The sequence below is a fragment of the Martes martes genome (assembly GCF_963455335.1).
Source record: "Martes martes genome assembly, chromosome: 2".
In the NCBI taxonomy this organism is placed as follows: Eukaryota; Metazoa; Chordata; class Mammalia; order Carnivora; family Mustelidae; genus Martes; species Martes martes.
In genome coordinates, this window is record NC_137889.1 from 18940542 (window position 1) to 18968387 (window position 27846).

General features: G+C 39.8%; 1 protein-coding gene across 1 annotated transcript in view; it reads right to left on the minus strand.

Annotated features, from left to right (window-relative positions):
* LONRF1 (LON peptidase N-terminal domain and ring finger 1) overlaps positions 1–27525 on the minus strand; it is a 37978-nt gene extending 10453 nt beyond the window's left edge. Inside the window, exons 1-7 of the mRNA XM_080797071.1 lie at positions 26733–27525; positions 15895–16013; positions 14799–14921; positions 4711–4860; positions 3954–4194; positions 3757–3853; positions 2477–2591 (exon numbers count right to left, since the gene is read on the minus strand). Coding sequence (XP_080653197.1) covers positions 2477–2591; positions 3757–3853; positions 3954–4194; positions 4711–4860; positions 14799–14921; positions 15895–16013; positions 26733–27447 — 1560 coding nt within the window. The 5' untranslated portion in view covers positions 27448–27525. The remainder of the gene's footprint in view (positions 1–2476; positions 2592–3756; positions 3854–3953; positions 4195–4710; positions 4861–14798; positions 14922–15894; positions 16014–26732) is intronic.
* Positions 27526–27846: the final 321 nt, after the last annotated feature.

The window sequence follows — 27846 nt, forward strand, 5'->3', positions numbered from 1 at the left end:
CCGTCACCTGCTATCACTCAGACCCTTCCGGAGTGGTTGCTTTCCCCCTCTGTATAAAAGGGTACATTTGTACTTCCCTCAGCCCTCGGAAAAACTGCCCCTCACGCATTTCTGTCCTTCTCCCCTGCAGCTGCTAAAGGCCGTCCCTCTCCCTCCTGCCTAGGAAGAAGCCGGCCTGTCCTGCTGCAACTTTACCTTTTCCACGAAGTCTGCCTAACTAGTTTTCTGTCTCCCAAGAGGCCCATTTTTACCACCTTTACCACATAAAAGGCAGTCATCACAGCCTGCCCCCTATGCCTCCGTAGACAAGCAGATCTTCTACTTCTGTAGGTAAGTTAAAAACTGCCTGAGGCCGGGAACCAGGTCAGAGTGTGTGTCCAGGATTTTGGAACAAGAAAATGACCAGTATAATTTCATAAAACTAGCGAGGCACAACTCTTGGGAAACAATCACAAGATTAAAGAGAAGCCGTACTTTTCTTAATCTGCAGATGCGGCAAAAATAAGGGTTTGTCATTATCCGATGAGGAACAGAGGAGGAGGGAACGTGAGAGGCTGGGAAATGGGGGACAGGAGTGGTTTTCAAACGTGAGCCTCAGTCAGGGCTTGTTAAAATGCAGATTGCCGAGCCCTCGCCCGGAGTTTCTGACTTAGTGGGTCTGCAATGGGGGCTCAGAATTTGTATTTCTAACAAGTTCCCAAGTGAAGGGGAACACATTTTGAAAACCAGGGTGCAATATGTTATACATAATATATAATGTAATACTCATGTACTAAATTTGGGGAAATACAACCTCTCTTACATTACCGACAGGAATCTAAATTCGTACGATATTTCTGGAGGACCAAGCAACGCAGCAATTGGTTTTAAGAGTCTTATGAATATATGATTTTTGATCAGTAATTCAACCTTCCAGAAATTTTATCCTAAGGAAATAGTCAAAGACGCAAAGCATAGCATATTTAAAAAAAAAAAAAAAGAACAAAACAACTTACATACTCAACATGTAAGGGAAATGTTAAATCAATGGACTATTACGCTGCTATAAAAATCCCATCTTTAAAATGCATTCAAATGAAAAAAAATGAGCAAAAGAAAATGACAAGTAGGAAAAGTATAAAACTATAGAGCATATCAGTTCTTTAAATATTAGAAATTTATCTATTATACAGAGTATCCTTAGGGCACAGGGTAAGGTTATTTTCAATCAGTATGTTAACTGTATTTGTAACTAATATGCTTATTTTGTTTTCCTTCAAACTCCAGACATTTTTTAAAGGTGAGCTATCTCTACATTTGAAGCCACATGACAAATATACTACAGAGTATCTAAAAACCTGGAAACATAGGAAAAACAGCACGGTTAGAGTACTTCACCTGAAAGTATAGCAGTTGGAATGTAGCTAACAAACTCTGAGTTTATCTTGTTTCTGGACTTTATGAAAATTCTGTATATGGTTTTATGTCTCACATACCAGCTTGTTATGTAAGACCCATATCAAATGTAATAATACACACATGCTATTACGGTATCTGAACAGAGCTGAGTTCTGTTATTTCCTATGTAGGAAATAACTATGTACATTCAACTGTAAAATGTCTTCTCCATTTTCCATTCACCTTGGAAGGTACTTTTTTCTTTAAGCAGTCCTGTCACCCACAGAGACAGGATCACTCTCCCTGATCAATGCTATCCTTGCAGTTGGAGCTTAGAATTCTACAGCCTGAGCCTCAGCTTATGGGGGCTCCAGTCACCCAAGCAGGACTGGGAGAATGCTGTCTTCCCACGGGCTCCAGAAAAGATGCACCTGAGATCTACCTGTTTCCCTAACACAGGTTACCAATGACCATACACGGGCTGTGGGAAGCTGTGCCTTCCTCTCTTCTGTCCAGTATAGCACTTTCTAGAGCTGGGCTGCCCAAAGGGTAGCCATCAGTCACATGTGCCCACTTACATGTGAATTAAAATGTAAAATACAGTTCCCCAGTCACACTAGCTACATTTCAAGTGCTTAATTACCACATGTGGCTACCATGCTGGACAGCACAGATATAGAGCATTTCCATCAATGCAAAAAATTCTATTGGACAGAGTTAATCCATACCTTAAGGGGGTAGGACTAGGGCTGAAATCTAACCTATTAAGGGTGGAAGACAGGGCAGTTGGGTTTCCCCAATAGTGTCATCATTAAAATGGAACCAGTTCTAGACCAGGTACTTGACCATCCCCCACCTTCTTCAAAAATAAATAAGTACATGGGACTTGGCCTCTAGGACCACCCTACTTTCCCCTGTGCTCTCTAAACTCACATTTCTCCAGCACTAGCACTTGGGTAATGAAATGTCATCCTTCTTGGTCACTCAGCCTACATAATGTAATTTCTTCTGAACACGATAATCACTATTTCTGTGGCCAAACAGAAATCAACATTGCCAAGCTTAAGACCAATAAGCAGATAAATAGACGAATGTTTACCTCTTTTAAGCTTTCTTTGCAAAGAGGACAATATGGTGTATGATCTAAACAACGCTCAAGGCAATTCTTACAGAATGAGTGTCCACAAGGGGTTGTTACTGGCTCAAAAAACAACCTGAAAACAACCAAAATACCTGTTAGTTTTCACATTAAACTCTCCATTGGAAAAACTGAACAAATAATGGAACCATAACACTATTCTCTAAGGAGGGGCTGAGGGGCAGGAGAGGAAGGAAGGGGTAGTGATAAAGATAATTATGCCCTCCTGAACCTTTTAAAAGTTCTCATCAAAGGGGTACCCTGCCAAGAGCCTAAAGCTATACTGACTAATGGAACAGCCACTCACCACATGGGGCTACAGAGCACTTGAAATATGGCTGGTCCAAACTGAGAAGTACAATAAATGTAAAATACACACCAGATTTCAGACTATGTACAAAAAAATTCATGTAAAATATTCACCATGATTGTATAGATTCTTATGTTATCATCACTTTAAGATGGCTTCTTAATATGCTTATAAAAGCCTTACTATCTAAAATTCATTAACAAGAACCCAGTAAACCTTACAGTTGAATCTTAAATATTAGGTTTAATACCATATGTAATAAACAATATAGAAAAGACTGATTTTACTTACATTCTAATTCTTTCCTGAAACATGATACTTCTGAACTGCCTCGAAGTATTGTTAGATACACAGGTACTTGAGCAGTCATCTGGCCTAGTGCCCTCAGCTCAGGGTCGAAGACGCCAAGGCTCAGAGGCAGGGGACCTGCTGGGAACTCAGCTAGTTCCTACCAGCCCGATGTGGCCGGCCCCGGGTCTCCTGACTCTTCGCACTGTTCCCTTGACTCCACCACAATCTCAGTGGAAACTGTTCTTTTGAAACTCTTAGTCTTCTAGAATTACAAGCATTCTGCATGATGGAAATCTTTATCCAATTTTACTTAAAAAAAAAAAAAAAGGATGTATCTACATTTCAATAATATGTGTAACTTCTGTAGTACTTTCCAATTTCCTAGTAACTTTTTTATATTTAAGTCAGGTGAGTCTTACACCACCTGCAGTGTAGGCTATGCAAATACTGACTCCACTTTATAAGTAAGAAAAATCCAAATAGTGTTCAGAGATTTATTTGCCCAAGGTGTGCAAGGTATTTCTATCTTTTGATTTAGTCCAGGATTCTGTCACTTTACAATGCCTATTATTACAGTGGGTTACCTTTATCTACTCTGTACTTTAAAATATTCATCATTTATAAAACCTTATGTACTCACCTCATGCAGAGAGAACACTCAAAATCTGAGACATCAATTAATTCTTCTGGGATGTCACCAGAAGTTAATGAAAATGTACAGACTTCATTATGAGTTTCTATGAAAACAAAGAGACAGGACTATCATCTTTAGGAAAAAGTTTAAAGACCATTCTAAATAAGTAAATGTGTTTTCTACGACGGTAGTGACATTTTTACCTCCTTGTTTTTTAAGCTTATTTCTTCCGTCTTCATCTACAATCACATCCTGGTCTAAAAGAGACAACTTTCTTTTCAGCAGAGCACCTTTTTCTTGAACAGAGAGTAAAGGTTCCGAGGACACTCTTTTTAAACAGTCCTCTCTGGCAGGCATTTCTGTTGAATTTATAGCCTGTGCTGACCAAGCGCGGTTTAAGCTTCCTCTGATAAGCTCAGATGTGACCTCTGGTACTTCTTCGTTCTACAAAAATACAATAAACAAGGGTAACTATATTTCTTCACTATCCTTTATTGCTCTCACCAAGAATCCATTGAAATGAAATTCCAATGTCTCACAAGGTTCATTTTACTGTTCAATTAAAAACACCAACTATTAATTCTAATACCCTGATAAATGACTTTTGCCAGTAATTATGCAGCTCTAGACGTCAAGCTGATATGTTACAATGAGGTTTATGCAGTTATGCTAATATACTTGTTCCAACCCTGAGGCAACTAAAATAAATACCGTGTTCTATATTTTCCACCAAAGTTTTCTGACATGCAGGGTGACCTAAAATTGTGATTAATGAACAAGTATTTTACGTAAAAGTTTAGTGTGAAATCAAAGGCTACAGACAAAAATCTAATTAAGACAATGCTTAATAGATTAAAAGTGCCTAAATAGATTCTAGTACTCCAAACAAAGAAAGTGAGAGTCGTAACGTGTAAAGAAACAGATGCACTAAACCCATGAAAATCCTTCCTCACCCCTTACCTGCTCTGGACTAAGCTCGCTGGCAGAGTGAGACTCTTCCATTACTGAAGGAAAACCAAAATGTTTGTTTTTACTACATGGCAATGAACTCCAGGAAGAGTCCTTGAGGCCTTCTTTTAAGTTCTCAGGTGATAATAAATCACATAAAATCTGTAAGAGAAATATTATAAAAGTAATGGAAAATATAAAATATTTGATTAGGAATAATTTAATATAAAGTATCTAATATTTATGAAATTTTAGAAAATTCCTAGCAGACATGGTTTTTAATGAGCAGAGGAGGAAGAGATTAATAAGCAGAACTGCCAAATTATTCGAAAGTCTTGTAAAACCAAGGTGTGCTTTAAATGGGGGTCAGATTACCTCAAAGAAATCATTCAAAAGGAAGGTATGGGAGCAGCTAGACTACTAGCCCAAGAAGGAACCCAAAACAAAAACCAACTTTTTAATGAAGGATTGTAAAAAGAAGAGATCTTAAGAGATCTTATTTACCTCTGAACTTTAGGGAGTCCTATGGTTCACAGTTCACCCCAAAGTATATTGTAAGGCTGGGCTCTGAGTGTTTAAGTGAACTAAAGAACTCACCTAATTACAAAACTCTTAAAATTCCATGCGTTTATACTGACTTTAGCTACTCACTGAACAAGTAACCTGCACAGGCAGCTATCACTGCCCAGCTCTGGGATGGGAGCACCATACGGCAACTGTCCCAGAGTAGCTGGGAGTGCACCTGGAAGGCAGCTGTCATATTCCTGGTAGAAGCACCCAGAAATTTTAATACATCTATCCACATCTAAACTCTCAAAACAACAACAACAACAACAACAACCACAGTAGGTTAAGTTAGGGGAAGAACCTGGCTAGAAGGAAATGAGAAGGGCTCAAATGTCTTTGTCAAATAAGCTGTATTAAATGAACAGCAGAGCATTTCTTAAAACCTAAATCCAGAAGTTTGGTCGTTCAGTTATACTCTCTCTTGAACTCACAAAAATGAGATTAGTCCTGAATCATTACAATGTAAATAAACAAGAGATATAGTCAATGTAAATAAAAGAACATCTGGTAGGAGCTCTAGCAATACCCCCTTTAATGAACAAGCATTTTAAAATTTGTATGTTTTTACATTTCCCCTGGTCTGAGTATTAAACACTCACCTACTTTAGACCCCAGCAGATCCAGTAGGTACTTACCAAAGAGATAGAAAAACACATCCACAAAACAACTTATACAAGAACGTTAGTTCATAGCAGCAACTGGTAACAACGCAAATGAAAATCACTAATAATACCATAAGTTGTGCTATGTTTCTACAATGGAATGCTTAGTGAACAATGAAATTTTTTAAAAAATTGCTAGATATATCTCAAAACTATTATGTTCTGCCTCCCCCCCAAAAAAAGCCAGACACAAGAATACATGCTGTGTGATTCCACTTGCATGAAGTTTAGAATAAGCAAAACTACTCTATTTATACTCTAATAAAAATCTAAACAGTAATTGCCTCTGGGAGCAGGGATACAGGGGATTTGCTGAAAAGGGGATGACTGAGATTTCTAGCATGATGGAAATATTCTACATCTTGATTGGGGTGCTGTTACATGGATGTATAATTTCCAAACAATGGACTGTAAAATCCATGCATCATGTGTAAAGTATACCACAATTTACAAAAAGCATATTGGGAGAAAAATATTTCAAAGCATCAGCTGTTTTGCCTTCACCTAACCTTATTAAAGGTCAACTTTTTAAATATTTACAGAAATAGGATATTTAGTAGCATGGAAAATGCAAAATTATAAGCCCTTAAAAAGTCTGCAGTCTCCTCAGGGAGAGACCACTAACAAATATAAAACAGAATACATACAACAGTAAACCCTTTTTTGTTAAATCAGTGGTCTAGAATGTATATGCAAACACGCCTCGTGGAGGATACACTGATGTTAGCCATATTCATGAGGCATTGGGGATCTGAGAAAATTTTCAAAGTTGTCATCCTTCTAAGTGCACAACAATCTCCCTGGGTTCTTGTAAAACTATGCCCAAATTCCAGAGATTCTAATTCCAACAGTCTGTGGTGAAGTCCAGGAATCTTTACATTTACCAAGTGCCCAAGGTGATTCTGACAAAACGCCACCATGTAAATAACACTATCAAGGTGATAAATAACACCTCAAGTTTTGTGGATACTGAAGAGAGCATCATGACAACACTGCAATTATATGGGGATAGATATACCAAAAAAACTTCTTAAAGACTCTAGTCTTTCCAGATGCTCTGTGAATATGTTTGACAAAAGCTGATTGGTGCTCTCATGTTAGCAGAACAAAACCTCAGAACTTCTGAAGAAACCTGTTTACCTTGATTTAACCCAATGTGCCCCAAAATAATTTAATCAGAGGACTCCTCCCTTTTACTTAACACCTACTAACACACCACAAAACAAACTCTGGAAAGTGATATATGGATTATGGAGAAGATTAAGGCAGAACAAATTGGGGCACTACTATGAGCACCATGAAAATAAGCAAAACTTACACTGGAAATTAAAAGCAAAAAGCAGCCCAATAAAAATTCCTGAGTTGGGGGTCCCAAAGTGAGAAGAGAAAGGGCCAGAAAGCTTCTCTAACCTGGGGAAGAAAACAGAATCTCCAGGTCCAGGAAGTACAGGGTACCAAAGAAGACGAACCCACAGAGATTCACACCAAGACACATTATAATGGAAACAGAAAAATTTCAAGACAGATTTCTAAAAGCAGCAAAAGAAAAACTTATTATTTGAAAGGGAAACCCCATAGGCCACCAGATTGATCACCAGAAACTTTGCAGGCCAGAAGAAAGTGGCATGACCTATTTAAAGGGCTGAAATGAAAAAACTTCCATCTGAGAATTCTCTACCCAGCAAGACTGTCATTCAGAACTGAAAAAAAGATTAAGAGTGTTCCATACAAGCCAAGGCTAATGGAATACATCACCACTGCACTGGCTCTACAAGACATGTTAATGGGACTTCTCTGAACTGAAAAAAAGTGGCACTAATTAATAAGAAGAAAACATTGAAGTAAACATCTCAGTGGAAAACAAATAGTAAAGGTAAGTAGATCAATCACTTATAAAGTAAGTCTAAAGGTTAAAAGACAAAAAAAAATTAACTTAAACAACAATAACTGGTTAAGAGATGCATAAAATAAAGAGATGTCTAAGGTGACATGTAAAAATATAAAAAGGTGAGTGGGGGGAGAAAAATGAAAGTTTTGGAATGTGTTCAAATTTAAGTTGCTATCAACTCGAAACAGACCATTTCATACAAAGGAAGTTCTGTGTGAACCTTTTGGTGACCACAAAGCAAAAACTAATGGAAAATATCCAAAAGAAAATGGGAAAATCATCTATGCAAAGCACTAAAGAAAGCCATAAAACCACAAGCAAAGAGAGAAAGAGAAAAAAGGAAGACGAGGAATGATGAAAAGAGCCAAAAGAATCATCAACAAAATGGCAATATACACATACCTATCAAGATATACTCTTAAATGCAAACAGACCACACTCTCCAATCAGACGACGCAGGATGGCTGAATAGATAAGAAAATAAGATTCATCCATATGCTGCCTGCTGGAGACACACTTCACAAATAAGGACACATACACACTGAAAGTGAATGGATGGAAAAAGATATTCTGAGCAAACGGAAATGAAAAGAAAGCTGGTATAGCTACATGTATAACATACAAAATAGACTTCAAAGCGAGGACTTTAGTAGTAGAGAAGGGCATTCCATAATGATAAACAAGATCCAACAAGAAAACATAATATTTATAAACGTATATACACTCAACATAAGAGCACCAAGACATATAAAGCAAATAAAACATACCTAAAGGGAAAAACTGACAGTAATACAATAGTAATGAAGGACTTTACCACTCCATTTACATCAGTGGATAGTTCATCCTGACAGAAAATTAACAAGGAACATTGGCCTTAAATGACACATTAGACCAGATGAACTTAAGAGATATATACAGAACACTGTATCCAAACTGCATCCAAAAATTTCAAGTGCGCATGGAATGTTTTCCAAAACAGATCACGTTAGTCCACAAAACAAGCCTCACTTAAAGAATAATGAAATCATACAAAGCATCTTCAACCACAATGGTATAAAACTAATAATTACTTACAAGGAAAAAAAAAACCAACCAAAATGTGGAGATTAAACATCATACTATGAAACAACAAATCTTCGTTCCATCAAATAAATAAGAAACTTAAAAAAATAGCTAGAGATAAAACAGAGGGACAATGTACTAAAATCTTTGGGATGTAGCAAAAGATGTTCTAAGGGGTCTACCTCAAGAAATAAGAAAAATCTCAAACAACCTAACTTTATACATAAAGAAGCTAGAAAAAAAGAAACAAAGCCCAAAGTCCTAGAAGAAAGGAATTAATAAAGATCACAGCTAAAATAAATGAAACACACAAAAAAAGGTAAGATCAAAGAACTAAGAGCTGGGTCATTGAACACATTAATAAAATTGGCAAATGTCAAGACTAAAAAGAAAAGAGGGTTCTTGCATTAGAGAGAAAGAGAAAATTTGGACAGACCTATTCCTAGCAATGAAATTGATCAGTAATTAAAAACCTCCCAACATATCAAAGTCCAGGAGCAGATGGCTTCATAGAGGAAATCTAACCAAACATGTAAGAATTAATATCTATTCTCAAACTATTCCAAAAAAACCTAAAGGAAGGACAGATTCCAAATTCATTCTATGAAGTTAGCATTATCCTGACACCAAAACCAGATGAAGACAATACGAAAAAAGAAAACTACAGGCCAGTATCTCTGATGAACACAGATGAAAAAATCCTCAACAAAATACTAGCAAACAGGATCCAACAGCACGTTAAACAAAATCATTCAGCATGACCACATGGGATTTATTCCTTGGATGCAAGGGTGGCTTAATACTTACAAATCAGTCAATGTGATATATCACATCAATAAGAGAAAGGATAAAAACTATATGATCATTTCAGTAGAGACAGAAAAAGCATTTGACAAGGTAGAACATCCATTCATGAAAAAACCTCTTAAAGTATGTTTCGAGGGAACATACCTCAACATAATTAAGGCCTTATATGAAAAACTCACAGCTGATATCCCCCTCAGAGAGGAAAAACAGAGACTTGCCCCTAAGGTCAGGAATGAAACAAAGACATCCACTCTCACCACTTTTACGTAACACAGTATTGGAAGTCCTGGCCACAGCAATCAGATAAGTAAAAGGTATAAAGGCATCCAAATTGGTGAGGAGGAATTAAAGTTCACTATTTGCAGGACATAACACTCTATATAGAAAACCCTAAAGACTCCACCAAAACACTACTAGAACTGATACATGAGTTCAGTAAAGTTTCAAGATACAAAATGAATGCATAGCAATCCATTGCACTTCTATACACTAATAATGAAGCAGCAGAAGAAAATTAGGAAAACAATCCCATTTACAACTGCACCGAAAACAGTAGGATACCAGGGAAAAACCTAACCGAAGAGGTGAAAGACCTGTATTGTGAAAACTATAAAACATAGATGAAAGAAACTGAAGATGAAACAAACAAGTGGAAAGACGTGTCCACGCTCATTGATTGGGAGAACAAATGTTAAAATGTCTGTACTATCCAAAGCATTCTTTGGATAGTACAATCCCTATCAAAATAATAACACCATTTTTCACAGAACTGGAAACAATCCTAAAATCTGTATGGAACCACAAAAGACCACAAGTAGCCAAAGCAATTTTGAAAAAGAAAAGCAAGGCTAGAGGCATCACAATTCCAGACTTCAAGTGTATTACAAAGTTGTTGTAATCAAAAGAGTATGGTACTAGTACAAAACCGGACACATAGATTAATGGAATGTAATAGAAAACCCAGAAATAAACTCACAATTATATGGTCAATCAATCTTCAACAAAGTAGGAAAGAATATCCGATGGGAAAAAGTCTCTTCAACAAATGGTACTGGGAAAACTGGTCAGCTACATGCAAAAGAATGAAACTGGACCACCTTTTTTCCCCCCGCTTTCTTATACCATACACAAAATTAAATTCCAAAATGGATTAAAAACCTCAATGTGGGGCGCCTGGGTGGCTCAGTGGGTTAAAGCCTCTGCCTTCGGCTCAGGTCATGATCCCAGGGTCCTGGGATCGAGCCTCACATCGGGCTCTCTGCTCGGCAGGGAGCCTGCTTCTCTTCCTCTCTCTCTGCCTGCCTCTCTGCCTGCTTGTGATCTCTGTCTGTCAAATAAATAAATAAAATCTTTAACAAAAAAAAAAAAAAAAAAAAAACCTCAATGTGAGAGCTAAAACTGTAAAAATCCTAGAAGACAGCATTGGCAATGATGTCTTTGACATTGGTAGTAGCAACATTTTTCTAGGTAGGTCTCCTGAGGCAAGGGAAACAAAAGCAAAAAGAAAACTATCAGGACTACATCAAAACTAGAAGCTTCTGCACAGTGAAAGAAACCATCAACAAGGGTACCTGGGTAGCTCAGTGGGTTAAAGCCTCTGCCTTCCTCTCAGGTCATGATCTCAGGGTCCTGGGATCCAGCCCCACATCAGGGAGCCTGCTTCCTTCTCTTTCTGCCTGACTCTCTGCCTACCTGTTATCTCTCTCTGCCAAATAAATAAATAAAATCTTTAAAAAAAAAAAAAACCCATCAACAAAACAAGACATCCTGCTGAATGGGAGAAGATATTTGCAAATAATATACCAACAAGAGGTCAATACTAAAATATATAAAGAATTTACACAACTCACCCCCACCCCCAAAATAATCCAATTAAAATGGGCACAGGACATAAACAGACATTTTCCCAAAGAAGACATACAAATGGCCAACAGATTCATGAAAAGGTGCTCAACATCGCTAATCATCAGGGAAATGCAAATAAAACCACAATGAGATATCTCCTCACACCTGTCAAATGCCTAAAATCAAAAACACAAGAAATAAAAGGTGTTGGCCAGGATGTGGAGAAAAAGAAACATTTATGCACTGGGGCAGGAATGCAAGCTGGTGTAGCCACTGTGAAAAACTTTGTGGAGTTCCCTCAAAAAACTAAAAATAAAATAGCATATGACCCAGTAATTCCACTACTGGATATTTACCCAAAGAAAATAACACTAATTCGAAAAGTTATATGCACACTGTGTTTATTGCAGCATTATCCACAATAGCTAAACTATGGAAGCAACAGCTGAATGGATAAAAGAAGAGGTACATATACACAATGGAATTTTACTTGGCCATAAAAAAGAATGAAATCTTGCCATTTGCAACAACATGGACGGATCTAGAGGATATAATGCTAAATGAAATTTAAGTCAATCGCAGAAAGATAAATATCATATGATTTCACTCCCGTATGGAATTTAAAGAACAAAACAAAAGGACAAAGAAAAAAAATAAAAAATAAAAACAGACTCTTAAAGAATGGGTGACTGCCACAGGGGAAGGGGAGGACAGGTGAAAGAGATGAAGGGATTAAGAATATACTTAAAATGATAAGCACTGAGTAATGTATAGAACTACTGTATCACTACTATAGTATACATGTGAAAGTAATATAACACTGTATGTCAGTTATACTAGAATTTAAAAAAGTAAAAAAAAAAAACAAAAACCTGTCAAATAAAAAAGAGCACTCTGATAAAATCAGAAATGAAATGTTATGAGTGACACCACCAAAACATAAAGGATTATAAGACACTACTACAATTACATGCCAACAAACTGGACAACCTAGAAGAAATGAATAAATTCATAGCAACATACAATCCTCCAAGACTGAATCATGAAGAGACAGAAAATTTGAATAGATCAGTTAATAGTAAGATTGAATCAATAATCAAAAACCTCCCAACGAACAAAAGTCCAGGACCAGATGGCTTACTAGTGAATCCTACCAGATATTCAAAGATTTAATACCTATCCTTCTCAACTCTTTCAAAAAATTGAAGAAGGAACACTCCCCAAATCTTTTTGAGGCCAGCAAGCTGACAAGAAACCACAGAAAAAGAGAATTACAACAGGCCATTATCAGTGACTAACATTAATGCAAAAATCCTCAACAAAATATTAGCAAACTGAATTTAAAAATACAGCAAAAGTTCATACATGATGATCTAATGGGGTTTATTCCAGGGATGCTCACAGACTGGAGGAATTACTATTGTTAAAATGTCCATACTCCCCAAAGCAATCTACAGATTCAGTGTAATCCTTATCAAAATCCCAATGGTATTTTTCCACAGAACTAGACCAAATAATTCTAAAATTGTAGAAAAATCACAAAAGATCCCAAATAGCCAAAGCAATCTTAAGAAAGGAGAACAATGCTGATTTCAAACTACAGAACAAATCTGTAGTAATCGAAACAATATAATAATGGCATAAAAATGCACACATGCCATCAGTGAACCAGAATTACGAACCCAGAATTAAAGGCGCACATATACAAACAATTAATTTACACAATTAATTTACACTGGAGAAATGAGTCTCTTCAATAAATGGTGTTGGGGAAAGCTGGACAGCCACATGCAAAGGAATGAAACTAGATCAGTGTCTTGCACCAGAGACAGAAATTAACTCAAATGGATTAAAGACTTGAATATAAGACCTGACACTACAAAATTCCTAGAAGAAAACATAGGTGGTAAGCTCCTCAATATGGGCTTTAGCAGTATTTTTGTGAATCTGACTCCAAAGCCAAGGAAAAGAGCAATAATAAACAAATGGGATACCATCAAACTAAAAAGCTTCGGCACAGCAAAAGAAATCACCAAAACAAAAAGGCAACCTACTGAATGGGAGATTTTTGCAAATCGTGTATTTGATAAGGGATTAATATCCAAGATATATAAAGAACTCCTACAACTCAACAACAAAAAGACAACCTAATTAAAAAATGGGTAGAGGATCTGAATAGATATTTTTTTCCAAAGAAAACATACTGATGGCCAACAGGACCATAAAGGATGCTTAACATCATTAATCAGAGAAATACCGATCTAAACCACAATAAGGTATCATCTCACAATGGTTAGAATGGCTATTACCAAAAAGACAAGAGATAACAAGGCTTGGAGAGGATATGGTAAAAAGTGGACCCTGTATACCATTCTTTGTAAAGCCACTGTGGAAAACAGTATGGAAAGTCCTCAACAAATTAAGAATAGAACTACATTGTGCAGCTCTTCCACTTCTGGGTACTTATCTTCAGCATGCAAAAACTGCTTTGAAAAGACGTGTGCATTCCTGTGTTCGGTGCAGCATTGTTTACAATAGCTGAGAAGTGGAAAAAACCTAAATGTCCATCAGTGGCTGATGGAATAAAGATATGTTATACATATACAATGGACTACCACTCAGCCCAGAAAAAAACTTGTGACACCATGAATGGACCCTAAAGGTATCATGGCAAGTGAAATAAGTCAAAAAGAGAAAGATAAACATGGTATGACTTCACTCATATGTGGAATCTAATACTAAAACAAAAAAGAAATGAACAAACAAAACAAAAACTCCCAGATACAGAAAACAGATGGCTGGTTATCAGAGAGTAAGGGGGTTAGGTGAAATGGGGGAAGGGAGCACCTGTATGATGATGGATTGTAAATAGCCTTTTAGTGGTATCTCTTATAGTGTACATGGAAACATGTAATGTTATAGACCAGTTTTGCTTTAACTAGAAAAAAAATTTCTGAGCAGGAATATCATGACAACAATTAAGGATGATTAGCTTGGCTCCAATCAAACAAACCAGTAGAAAGCACCTAAATTTAAGCAAAAATAACACATTTAAGTATCTGCAAATGAAGTGTTTTGATTTCAGTAAAAACTCGATACACTAAGTATATGACCCTGAAAGCCAAACAGCCAAACTGTCAAACTGCTGCTAAATTTGACTTACTGGACTCCTTATGTTCTTGCCCCAAGTTTCTAATTATAATCAGCATTTTTAAAAAGACCTGTGTCTCAGACCTGCCTTCGACTACTCTAATTGGTAAACCGATTACCTTTTCCACTTCTAGCTTTGCAGGTGCAAAATCCTCATCCAGAGCTAAGCACTGAAGAAAGAGCTGTAAGGCATCACCCAAAAAACCAGCATCCTGGAGTACTTTTCCTTTCCTGAAGTAGACCTTCAATGAAAGCACAAATACACAACTTTTACTGACACAATTATTTTTGAAAAATCAGTATCTAGAAAAAAAATGGTTTGCTTGGAAATGTGCATTTTGAAATTCTGCATAACTCTGAGGAGCCCATAGCATTTCAAAGGTATGTTTACACGCTCCTCTGGAGAAGCACTTATGGAAAAATGACTTCAAAACCATATTTCTAATTATATCACTTCAGTGGTAAATGCAGAGGATTCCTTCTTTTTTAATAGTTTTAAAGCTGTCCATACAGATCATTTTCCATCATTAACGTTTGCCTTATACTAACCAGTCAAGCCAGCATGGGATTTGGTATCGTTTTTCATATTAATTTATAATTTTTAGAGCATCCTTATTATATTGTCCTCAAAGGCATGGTTGCAAATGGGGGAAAAGTCATATAAAATAGTCATTTCTAGCTTGAAGAACATATATGGGACATAACCTGATTTGCTTTGGCAATTGGATAAAAAATTGGTAAACTGATTACATATATTTGCCTCAAATCTTTTTAAAAAGCATATGGGCAAGGCAACCTCCGTTGTCCCCATTTACTGTATTAAATCACTCCTCATCTGGTCCCCATGATGATGCCTCCATTTTCCAGCCTCTTCTCTTCCCATCAGGACACCTCCTCCACCAATTTTCAGTTTGGATCCAGTAGGACAAGTTGTATCTCTTTGAGGAAATTTTGCATACTCAAGTCTCTTACTATTTTTTTTTCTCAGTGCCTTAAATTCAGGTTGTTCTTTAGTTAGGAAATGAAGGTTTCTTAGGACTTAAAAAATTGCTTTATAGCCATCTGCTCGAAATACTAACCCTAGATTTCTAGAATGCTATATGTTTTATTTAAAGAGCCAACAAATCTATTTTGCTTAAACTTATAACCATAACTGAATTCATGTTCCCTACAGGTGAAATTTTTAAATATGTAAATGTAAAACAGTAACTTTACCTCAGGCCAATTTGGCAGTTGAAAGAGGACTGCATTTAAATCTTCTATGGCAGCTTTAAACTCTTGGAGACCAGCATATGATTCCGCTCGGTAAATTTTTAGAGTCACATCACTGGGCTCTGAAACAAATATTACATAAAGGTTTATTTTTAAAATATTATTGTCAGATCCACAAAATACAAACTAGATTAAGAACTGACTTAGTGATTCCAGCTAATAACCACCAAAGTAGAGTATAGGTGCAACCCATGTAAGTGTTGAATTTTATCTATAAGTTTAATCGTTAAGACTATATGTAGATAAATTTAGCACAGGAAAGGATGGTTTTTAAGTACTTAAAATATTTTATAATGTAAATAATCACCTGTAAGAAAACAAATGTTTTCTTAAAATAGGGAGGGTATTCTATACAGACCTGAAAACCAGATCTTAGATGTTTAGAAGATTTGACGCTCCATGGGAAATCTTAATTTTTTAAACCTTAATTTCTAAATCCTCACTTACAACCATACGTGCAACCACACCACACACAATTTCCACAGTAACAAAGACTGACCAAGGCTCAAACTTAGGAGGGTACACAATGGTCCTGATTCTGGAGGAAATGGATTGATAATTTAAGAGGTCAAAATTTTAATTCCTGCCATTAGCACAAATGATATTTTGTCACGCCAAACATCTAATTTCGAATGTTTCTGAGAAAAAAGCTTTGTTGATATTTTGACTACCGTCCTCTACCTCTGTACTTGAGAAACCAAATTCGTACCCAGTGGAGGTCAGAATTTCAGTTAGGTGGCACCATCTGTGATACTACCATCACTTGTTACATGTACATAGATTCGAAATCTGAAGTCTAAGCCAGAAATTGATTTTCAGCACATCTATAGACAAATTAATCTGACTCTTTTAAAGCTAGTCATCTTTGAAGCCTTCAAAAATATATGCTTATGAAATAAGGCATTCATTGTGAAGAGGGTATAAAGATCCATAATGCCTCATCGAAAAGAAAAAGAAAGACAAACGGTAATAAAACCCCTCAACAGCTTCCTGGTTTACTTTACTTTTTAGATGATTGCTTTCCTACAGAGAACTCCCGACAATGAGACTGGCCTTTTTCAGCTGATGCTTAAGAATTGGAACTATCTGTTCCTTCGAATTTATACCAATGGAAATTTTCAAAGAAGAATGAAATATTTCAAGAAAATATTTCATGCTTCCTAAATAAAAAAGACACATCTAGAATATTTTGTCTTTTGTTTCGTAAAGGCATGTAATTGGAAACCATTATCTCTGAATAAAAACACATGGAAACTGAAAGCTCAATATGGATTCATCAATCGAGAATGAAGAGTCCCGGCACAAAACTTGGCCCTGTTGGTGCTCAGAAGATTTTATTTTATCCTTGTCTTTGAGGAGTTTACAATCCAATCAGAAAACTTTATTTTATTATGAAATGGGATCATGTCATCTTGATTTGACAAAAACAACTGCAGTTCAGAAAATCGAGAGCGGCGCGTGCCAAAATGGTCCAAGAACGAGTAGTTCAAAAGCACCAAAAAACCCGGACCCGTTAAGGACTGACCACCCAGAGCCGGGTGCTTCCAACAGCATCCTTGATTCCCCCTTCTTCGCATCTCAGAGAGAGGGAGTTCACTGGGGCAGCAAGCAGCCTTTTCCATTCTTGGTTCCCTGAGGGACTTTTTTTCATTTCAATTTTTTCCTTTTACAGCAGGTCCCCGTTGCATCACACTTGATGCTGCACACATTCAAAATTTCTGAATACCCAACCCTTTTATCAATGCTTTCACTACTGAATACAGCTTCTTTGGGTTAGCACTGTAGCAAGTGTCTGAGGACACGTCTGTCGTTGACGACACCCAGCCAACGTATCACACTTCTCCACTCTGACCAAAGCGAAAAAAAAAAAGATGGTTTCCCCTCTCCTCTCAACACAAAAACACTCAGGCTCTTGAGATGCTCTAAAGGCGGCCTAAGAGGTTAGTATGTATTGAGAGAAGAGAAAAGATACACATAAAATGACACGAGGGCTAGATTTTAAAAATCTTGCTCCCTAATACTTCGTAGGTAACATTTTTGTTAAGAACATCAAATGTTAATGGAATAATTATTTTAAACAACTTTATAAGGGGGAGAAAAAAACCTCATCAAGTGAGTTGAAATTCCTAAAGCTTCTTAAGAGATTAGGGTCACCCCGCCCACTTATTTCAAACCCTTAATTCTAAAAAAGAGCCAAATGCACTAATTGAGACCCTTGAATCATCAAAGCATACAATGTCTGCCCTCCATGTAAACTTCTGTAAAAGGTAACTATAAACCACTCTCCTTTATCCCCCCAAAAAACAACTATCAGCCCAGCTGTGTTAGTAACTCAAGTCTGAAAGGGTCAACAAATGTTCCCAGTATGTTCTCCACCTGGCCTTGAGGACCTTGGTGTGAACAAGTCACCTCATCGAGCATGCTGTCGGAGAGGGACCTCTCAGGCCACTACTGTGGGTACCCTACTGCCTGGCACATAACAGACCCAATCTGTTGAAAAAGTGAAGAAATACAAAGATGTGGTTTGGGCTAATTGTACTAAAAGCATGATTTAACTCCCAAATCTTTATCTTCAGTTCTGAGCTTTTCAACCTGCCTTCAGATTCACCAAATTTCCAACTGCTCGCTATAATTTCCACACACTCAGTGCATTCCCATTAAAAAAAAAAAAAAAAAAAAAAAGTCTTGGGGTACCTGGGTGGCTCTGTGGGCTAAGTGTCTGCCTTCAGCTCAGGTCATGATCCCAGGGTCCTGGGATGGAGCCCCGAGTGGACTCCCAGCTCAGTGAGCAGACTGCTTCTCTCTCTCCCTCTGCCCCTCCCCCTGCTTGTGCTCTCTCTCGCTCAAATGAATAAAATCTTTAAAAAAATACAGTATTTTTACTGTATTCTCTACTAGTAAAACCACTGATTTCCCAAATCAAATCCCCAATTTTGTCAATTTTACTTCCTATAATATTTCTCAAATCTGTCCCAGGTCTTTTCCAATCTTTCTGCTAACAACCTTACTTAAGGGTCTGGATCCAAATCTCCCAAGATTTTTGCAAGAGCTGGCTAACTGCTCTCCCTGCCTCCAGTCTTACCCTACCTATATCCTCACCATCCAGATCAGATGGGTATATTAGTACAACATGCAAATTCCTACACACCTGGCACCTGCCCCTCTCCAGCCTCACCTCTCATCATTATCCAGCTCCCATTTGAGGTTCCAGTAATACCTAAACTCAGCCTGCCCCACGTCTGCCATTCTATTTCACGCCTCCTTCCTTTGCTCACCGAACTCTCTCCTTGGCAGAGCTCGACTTCAATACCGCACCTCCTCTTGGTCTGGGGAACTATTTTGCAACCAACAGGACTCAGCTCACCAGTCTCTTTCTCAAGATGCTTTCTTCTGAGTCTACTCTCACTTGGCACATCACTAAGGATCAAGAACAGGAGCTCTGAGGTTCTCACACTGCTGGGTTCAACTTCTGGCCCCTCACTCACTGCGCCTGGGGCAAACAGCCAAACACCTCTGTACCTGTTTCCTCAGCTACGAAATTGAGAGTGTTTCCCAAAATTTATTTTTATTTAAGAAACACCACTTACTATGATTTGCAACCTTCCGAACAATCCTATGTGGTTCTGGCACTGTCCACATTTTCCCAGATAAGGAGACTGAACACAGTTCAAGTCATTTGCCCAAGATCAAAAAGCTAGGAAGTGCTGGAGTCGAGATTCTCGCTCAGGCGGTCTGACTCCAGAGTTCTTGCTGTTCACCTCCGCAAACAACAGTATTTACCTCACAGTATTACTCCAGAATAAGTTAATATATGCAAACCATTCAGAACAGGGCTTGGTACATTATAAATGTTGGCTATCATGACTGTGTTCCTTCACTGTATGTGCATTGCATTCAGTCTAAAATCTATTTTTGAGCTCCCTCCATTATTTCCTGTCTTTGTGTCCTCAAATCCTGGCTTTGCTAAATGTTTGCTGAACAAGGGAAACTTCATTAAAATCTGTCCCCTTATGTTCCTTAATTCATGCTCCCATTTTCTCTTCTCTTAGACCAAAGTAATATTGCCAGTCACCAGGCAAATAAAAAAACTGAGATAAAATTCTGCTTCACATCTGAGGAAACCAGGTCTTAAGCGGCCGAGGCATTTCAGGGGCTGAGGAGAGTTCTTCAGAATCCCCACTAATCATCCTTGTTCCAATCCTAGGTAGTTTCCTTAGTTCATCTTCAAGAAACTTTTTTTCAGATTATAAAAATGTTTACTTACACAGTTTGAAAAACCTACATATTAAGAAAGAAATTTTTAATTAAGAAATGTTCCCACCATAAAGAAATAACCAGTGTTGGCCATAGGAAAACTATGTGTGTAGATTACATTTTTAATTTTATAGTTTTATGAACTCTACCCTATATGCAGTTTACAACCTGCTTTTTGGTCACTGTAATTAAATCCACATGGTTTTTAATGGTTGCAAAATATCCTACCATATTCACAATCTATTTCAAAATACACTAATCAGCAGTTTTTACTTCTAATATTTGCTAATATAAAAAGTACTACAGGGACTCCTGGGTGGCTTGATGGTCCTACTCTTGATTTCTGCTCAGGTCATGACCTTAGGGTCCTGGGATGGAGCCCAGCCTCAGGCTCCACACTCATCAGGAACATGCCTGAAATTCTCTCCCTCTGCCCCTCCTCCCCATTTGTGTGCTCTCTAAAATAAATCATTTAAGAAAAAAAAAAAAAAAGAGGTACTACAAGGAACATCTATCTGTATGCCTTCACATATCTGTTTATTTCCTTAGTCACTGTCTAGAAAGTTGAATGCTGTGTAGAAAATTATATATACAAAGTTTCAATACATTCTGCTGGCCCTTTTATAAAAACTTATTTTTACATTCCCACAAGCTGTGTATTTTTGTTTCCTAGAAAAATACAAAAAAGCATTGTTTTAATGTGCATTTCTTCAGTAAGTCTGACCTTTAAAACTATATATTTACTGGCTACATTGTTTATGCGTAAGAATAAACATTCCACATTCATAATCTCTTACTCATTCTTCTGAGTGCCTTTTTCTTAGATTTATACGCTGAGCTGTTTCGACAACCTTGGTGGCCAACCAAAATGCCAAATTTCTTTTCTTCTGTCACTTTTTCAAGTTCAGTATGGTAGGGCTTGGTTATCATAGAAGCCACTTGGGTGGCTCAGTGGGTGAAGAGGCTGACTCCTCATTTCAACTCATGATCTCAGGGTCCTGAAATCAGGACCCCCCCTGGACTCCACGCTCAGCAAGGAGTCTGCTTGGGATGCACTCTGGCCTCACCCTCTTGCCTCTGCCCCTTCATCCCCACCTCATGCTCTCTCTTTCTAAAATAAATAAATCGTTAAATGGAAAGCCACCAATTGACAGGTTGTTAGTGACTGATTAATGATATACTATGAAGGGAATAGTTTGGCATTAACCATTGGATTCAGAGCATCTGGGTTTAGATCCCAGTTAGGACAGTTAACCTTACTCTTTAATCGTCCGGCTCCTCACCTGCACAATGCTGGTGACACCTACGTCGTAAGACAGTTGTGAGGACTACACAGACATTAGCATAATGCCTGGCACACAAATAATAAATAACAGGTACTGTTACTATTAGAAAATGTTTCAAAATAAGTTGAATAGCAATGAGATTAGCTCTCGATGCAACGTATTAGAGTGTTTTCCTTTATTTTCCCCAAATAAACTGTTGCCGTGTGACAAACATCTTTAGGGACTGGTAGTGCAGACTGGACAAAAGGAGGGGAACCAAACCAGACTGATCCCATCCTACCAAAGGTGGGGAGGGGGTGGGATTTGAACAGAAGTTTCTGTCTTGCATTTTAGAGTCTAAGTCATTCACCTACAGTTAAACATAGTAACAATTTTGAAAAATATCTTTACAATGCAAGGCACAGAATACTATATAAACCCATTTAAATTTTCACTTGAATGTATCTAAGCCTCTTAGAAATATTCCACTACAGAGAAAAACAAATTCTGAATACACCAAAGGTTAATATACAAATAACTAGAAATCTAATATAACAAGAGTTTTGGTAAATTCTGCATTGTTTGATGAACAAAGAAAAAAAATGAACAGAACACTTAATATTTACATAACCTGTTTTCCCATCTTCTATATCAATTAGAATATGCCACTGTAACTGGTCTTTGTAATGACCCTGAGGCATCACAAAAATCCTTAACATGACTTCTGATTTTAAAAAAGGGTGAATTAGAAATGTACTGCATACGGGCTCAATTTGTCAGAGGTCAAGTAAGCAATAAGCCCCTTTTCAATAAATAACAATTTGCTGTGATTTCAAATGAAATTAAAAAAAATACAAACTCTTTATTTTGTCCACTTCTCTATTTTCAGCAACTAAAACATGCCACGCATGTAGTAAGTCCTCAGTAAAAACCTGCTGAATAAGAATATATGAGATTCAGGATTTATATGCTAATTTTTAAAATCAATTTGAGTCTTAGAAGCAACATCCACACACTTGGTGCTTCTGCTTTCAGTTCTAACTTGCTTATTTACTTGCCTCAAGAAAGGCACTTAAAATTCTTGGAGCTCTTCTTTAGTCTCTGAGCTAGGAATGCTCAAGTTGCCCTCCTACCTCACATGATCTTTTGTAAGGATCAGTTAAGATAATGGAAAAGAAAATATTTTGTGCACTATGAAACACCATATAAATGTCAATGTTTACTGTTTCAAGTGTTTTACAGATTAAGCTAGGACATACTAAGTTTACTGATTAAATCAATTTAAATCTCTTCACCTTAACCTAGTTAAGATATTAAACACCTTTACATTTTCTGTAAGTGTATTCAGCATTTACCTACAATTTGGCTCATCTTTTTATAACTAAAGGCTTTCAGGATCTGTACTTTATTGATGGATGCTAAAATGTCACTACTAACTCACATATATAGGCTAGAATCAGGATTTAACCCTCACTCTGGTAATGTTATTAATGTGGGAGAGAGAAAAGAACAGGACTTGATGTCATAAAATTTAGATTTTAATTATAGCTACATCATCTAGTTGCCGCACAGCTTTTACATTTAAAAAATATATTTTTTAAAGATTTTATTTGAGAGAGCAAGAGCCTGAGAGAGAGCATGAGCAGGGGGAGGAGAGGGGCAGCGGGAGAAACAGACTCCGGGCTGAGCAGGGAGCCCGGCTCCCTAATTAGGAGCTGGATCCCAGGACCCTGAGATCACCACCTGAGCATAAGGCAGATGCCCAACCCACTGAGCCACCCAGGCACCCCTAAAATTTTTTAACTAATATTTACTAGGCATTATTCTGTCAGGCACCATTCAAAGCATTTTACATCTCGGTTCTCCTAACACCGCTAGGTAGTTGTTAACCTGTTAGCCACCTGGGAGTTATCTATCTACCAGATATTATTCTCACTTTTCAAATAAGGAAACCAAAACGGTAAGGTTAGACAACAGGCCCAAGGTCAGAGAGTAAGCGGAGGGCTGCGCTGGGACACACGCCCAGGCAGTCAGCTGCCAAGGTGTACAGCTTTAACCACTAGGCCACCCTGCTCTGGAATGATAGCTGCCTCAATTTCCTTCTGAGGTAAGGGTATTCCACAGGATTCTTTGTGAAGATCAAATGATTAAATAATGTTTTTAATGCTTGATACTATGCAAGAACTACATAATTAATACTAAAGACAAAAATTTACAAGTATTTTAAATAAACTGTTCTCCCCTGAATGACATTCTTAAAAAAAAACAAGAACAGTTCAAACTGTGATTTACAATGTTCTTTTGTCTTCTTTTGGGAGAGAGGGGTATATATGAGGAGGAGGCAAGTCAGTGTAAAAATTCATTAAAAATTAAAGGAAAAACAGCATAGCAAACTGGGATAATTTCAATAAGTATAAAGATTCAACACAGAAGAGACTTTTACACAATAGCCCTGAACTAAAGAGACAGAAAGTTATGAAACATCTGAGTTAATACCAGAAGATCAATAGATTAAATGTTATCTAAATATATTTCAATTCAACAGAAACTTATGTAATCTCAATGGGAAACTTCTGATTTTGGAAAAAGGTTTCAAGCCTTCTTTTCCTGTCAACAGGGATAAATTGGAACAGGTGTGGGCTAACTGCAGCCTAGACTATCTTTTTCTAGTTAATAGTATTTAGTTTTTCATGATAAGAATTCTACAAAGAAATTACAGTGAAGGTCTTTCAATAATGAAAAGTAGCATGAGGAACTACAACTGTACAATTACATAAACACATTTCAAACGCCTATCTAGTTAACTAGCTGACACTGAAAAAGTTAAAGCCTAACTACAGATTTATAACTCTACTGAACATTTTTATTCACCTCCATAAATTGTTAGGACACTTGATATCTATACTTCACCAACTACAATTTGTTAAACTCTAAGATTTTTTTCCCCTCCTATATTGCACTAAAAATTTATGGGATCAAAAAACTTAACCTTGTTACTAACATTCAGATACATTTTTGAGTATGAAATTAATGATTTTTCAAAGACCTCAGAAGAGGGAAAAATAGGTTAATGAGGTGAAAGAAGACTTGAGTTCTAGTTCCACACAAGTAAGATTTAAGTGGCTGAACAGGCAAAATTCCCATGTGCTGACCATGCAAATTGTCTTTACAAAAGGAAAGCAGATATGGGTTTTTTTCTGTTAAAAATAATATCCTCAATCCAAGGCCCAAATCTTCCTTAATTAAAAGATTACTGGTTATAGAACATTAAGCCAAACCTTAAATTAGTAAATGTGTTCACTGTTCTGTAGACTCAGACCTGAATTTTTATTAAGTCCCTGATTAAGTTCTTATGGAGTGCAGTATTTAATGCCGTATAGTGCTATCAATAAGTTTCAGCCTTTATTTTATACTAGTGACAAAGAAAACTCCCCTGGAAATTGGTTAAACATTTTCCATGGTTGAGCTATAAAGCCAGGACCGACCCTGGTGCAACAGTTAGGAGAAACAGATGATACAATGTTGCCTCTACAACCAGCTAGCTGTGTGACTGTAGACAAGTCATTTCACTGCCCTAGCTTCCGCTTCATTTTTTAAAAATGAGGACCATGGCCTAGATGGTCTGCACTTCCTCACTCAAACTACCCAGAAAGGCGGAGCTGTCTGTATCAGAATTTTGTATTCCAACTAGTTCTCTTTTGTTCTGGGTCTATCATTCTACTCCATTTTATAACTGCCTACACTTCCCATAAAGATTCTGAAAGACTATGAAAATATGCCAAGTTTATGTTTTGAACTCTAAAGGTATTATTAAATAATACACTGTCACTATTCGAAATGACTAAGCACTTAGGATAAAAAAAAAAAACACAAAAAAAGAGAGTTTCAGTTAAAGTTTATAAATTTACCTGATACCTAGTATCAGTTTATATTTTAGATGTCTTTCTCCAGGATTATTCTCTCCAGCATTATTCCATGCCAATAAAGACACCAATTTTGAAATAAGCTTATTTAACACAAGATGTAACAGTGACACTGTTGACATTTGGGGGCCGAAAACTGTGTGGGAGGCTGTCCGGTGCTCTCTCCAATGTTTAGCAGCATCCCCAGGCCCTACCCACGAGATGTACCAGCACTACTCCCACAATCGGTGGCAACCAAAAATGTCTCCAGGTATTACCAGATACCGCTCTAGATAATGCCCCCTGGGGGGTAAAATCCCCGTCCCCCCGGGTGAGGGAACCACCGATTTATAGAACTCTTTATTCTCCCTGGATAAGTCTGGCAGTGTCCCTTTCCACAGCCTAAAACCATCTTAAAAGTGCTAACCTAGGTTAGGAAGCCGAAGCTGCTTCTTGGAGGAGAAGAAACAGACCAAAGATCTAAAAGGCTTTTCCCCACATCTTGATCAAGAGTGGGAAGGCAAACAAGGGTGTCTAAGAACTCATCAGAGACTACCTCTTCATCTTGACCGTGAAACTAGGGGTATTTGAAAAGTAAGCCACGTGTGTTTACGAAATAAGTATGATCTGGGAATAGGGAGGTAAACCGTCATTTTCAGGTAAGCCTGGACACCCCCAAGCAGCTCGGACTGCCGCCCCAAGCCCAGTGGCCGGCGGGGCCTCCCGGAGCTGGGTGCCGGCGCCGCGCTCCCGCCACGCCCACCGGACGTCACCCGTTACACAACCCCCCCCCCCCCCCCAGCTTATGCAATTCTGCCCTCCCGCGGCTTCCAATTGCCCCAGTGACTTTTGTGGGGTACGACGGTAAACGTTGCACGCCTAGCCTCGGCCGGAGGGATCCTCTCCCCGCCCCGGCTGTCGTGTGCCCGCGGCGGACCCGGCCCGGCCGGGCCTGGCGGGCCAATTACAGGAAAGAGCGCGGCAGGAAGCGAGCGGTCGCTCCGGCTCGCCCAACTTCCACCCCATCCCGCGCTCCCGCGGCCTCGCCCCGACCACCCGCTCCGCTCGGGACGCTCCCTCCAGACCGCAAGGCCGCGGCCGAGGGAACCCCGAGCCTGTGCGCCCCTCCCCGCGCCGCGTCACACTCGGCTCCGAAGGCGATCCCCATTGTGACCGAAGCACCCCGGGGCGCCGCCCCCTCCCACACCCTCCAGGACCCCGAAACCCTACAAGCGGGAGTCAGGCGGCCTCGGGGAGGCAGCGAAGCCTCCCTGGGGCGCAGACGAGCTCCGGGTAGCCGGGCCGTCGGGGAAAGGAGGGTGGGGTCGGCCGGGCCCACGCCGCATCCCCCCGCGGTCACCTGCTCGCAGCGCCTCACAGGCGGCGGCCAGGGCCTCCCGGTAGCGCCCCTGGTGCAGCAGCTCCCCGAGCCGGCCAGCCGCGCGGGCTCGCTCCCGCTGGCCCGGGAACCACTTCTCGGCCAGGTGGTTGAGGACGACGCTCGTTCTGAAGCCCGAGGCGGCGATGGCGGCGGCCAGAGGCGGCGGCCGCGGGGTGGTGCCCTCAGCATCAGTGGCGGCGGCAGGCGGCAGCCGGTCCCGGCAGAGGCGGCAGCGGGCGCGGAGCTCTCTCCGCAGGCAGCGACGGCAGTAGCTGTGGCCACAGGGCACGGTCACCGGCTCGCTCAGGAAGCCCCGGCAGCCCAGGCAGCTGAGCAGCCCGCCGGCACCGAGGTCTGCGCCCGCTGCCAGGGTCGCGCTCCAGCCCAGCCCGTGGCGGAGCCGGTAGTTGAGCACCAGGCAGTCCACCAGGGTGCCGAGGCACTCGGGCCTGACTGGGGCCCCGCGGCGCAGCGCCGCCGCGTACGCCTCCAGCGCTCCCTTCAGGTGGCCGCCCAGCGCCAGCAGCTCGCCGCGGCGGAGCAGCAGCTCCCAGCGCTCCGACTCCGCCGCCGCGCGCTCCAGCCGGTCGCCGCTGCCGCCGCCCACTTCCCAGAACCGGCCCCGGCTCCGCGGCGTGGGGGCCATCTCCCGGCTCCCTCCTGAGGAGCTCCTCGCCACGTCCGGAGAAGACATGGCCCGCGGAGGGCTGCTCCGCTGCCGCCGCCCGCCGCCACGGTCGCGGAGCCTCCGAGGCGCGCGGCTCCGCACGCGGCCCGCGAGCTGGGGGGCGTGGCGCGCGGACACAGCGGGGCGGCGCGCGCCCGGGAAGCCCCGGGGGCGGGGCCTGGCGGGCGCGGGGCGGGGCGGAGCTTCGCTGAAGCGCCCGGGACTCCCCCGCACGGCCTGCGCCCCGGGTCCCGGAGGAGCCTACCGCCTGGTCCCGCCCCTTCCGAAGCCCCTCCTGGGGAGGAACCCGAGGTCAGATGATCCCCCAGCGGGGATCTAATTGGCTTCTCCCGAAACAGGGGCCTGGCTTGTAATTGAACAAAGCCCCTAGGAGCCCAGGCCTCCACCCACCTCGTCTTTCCGCCG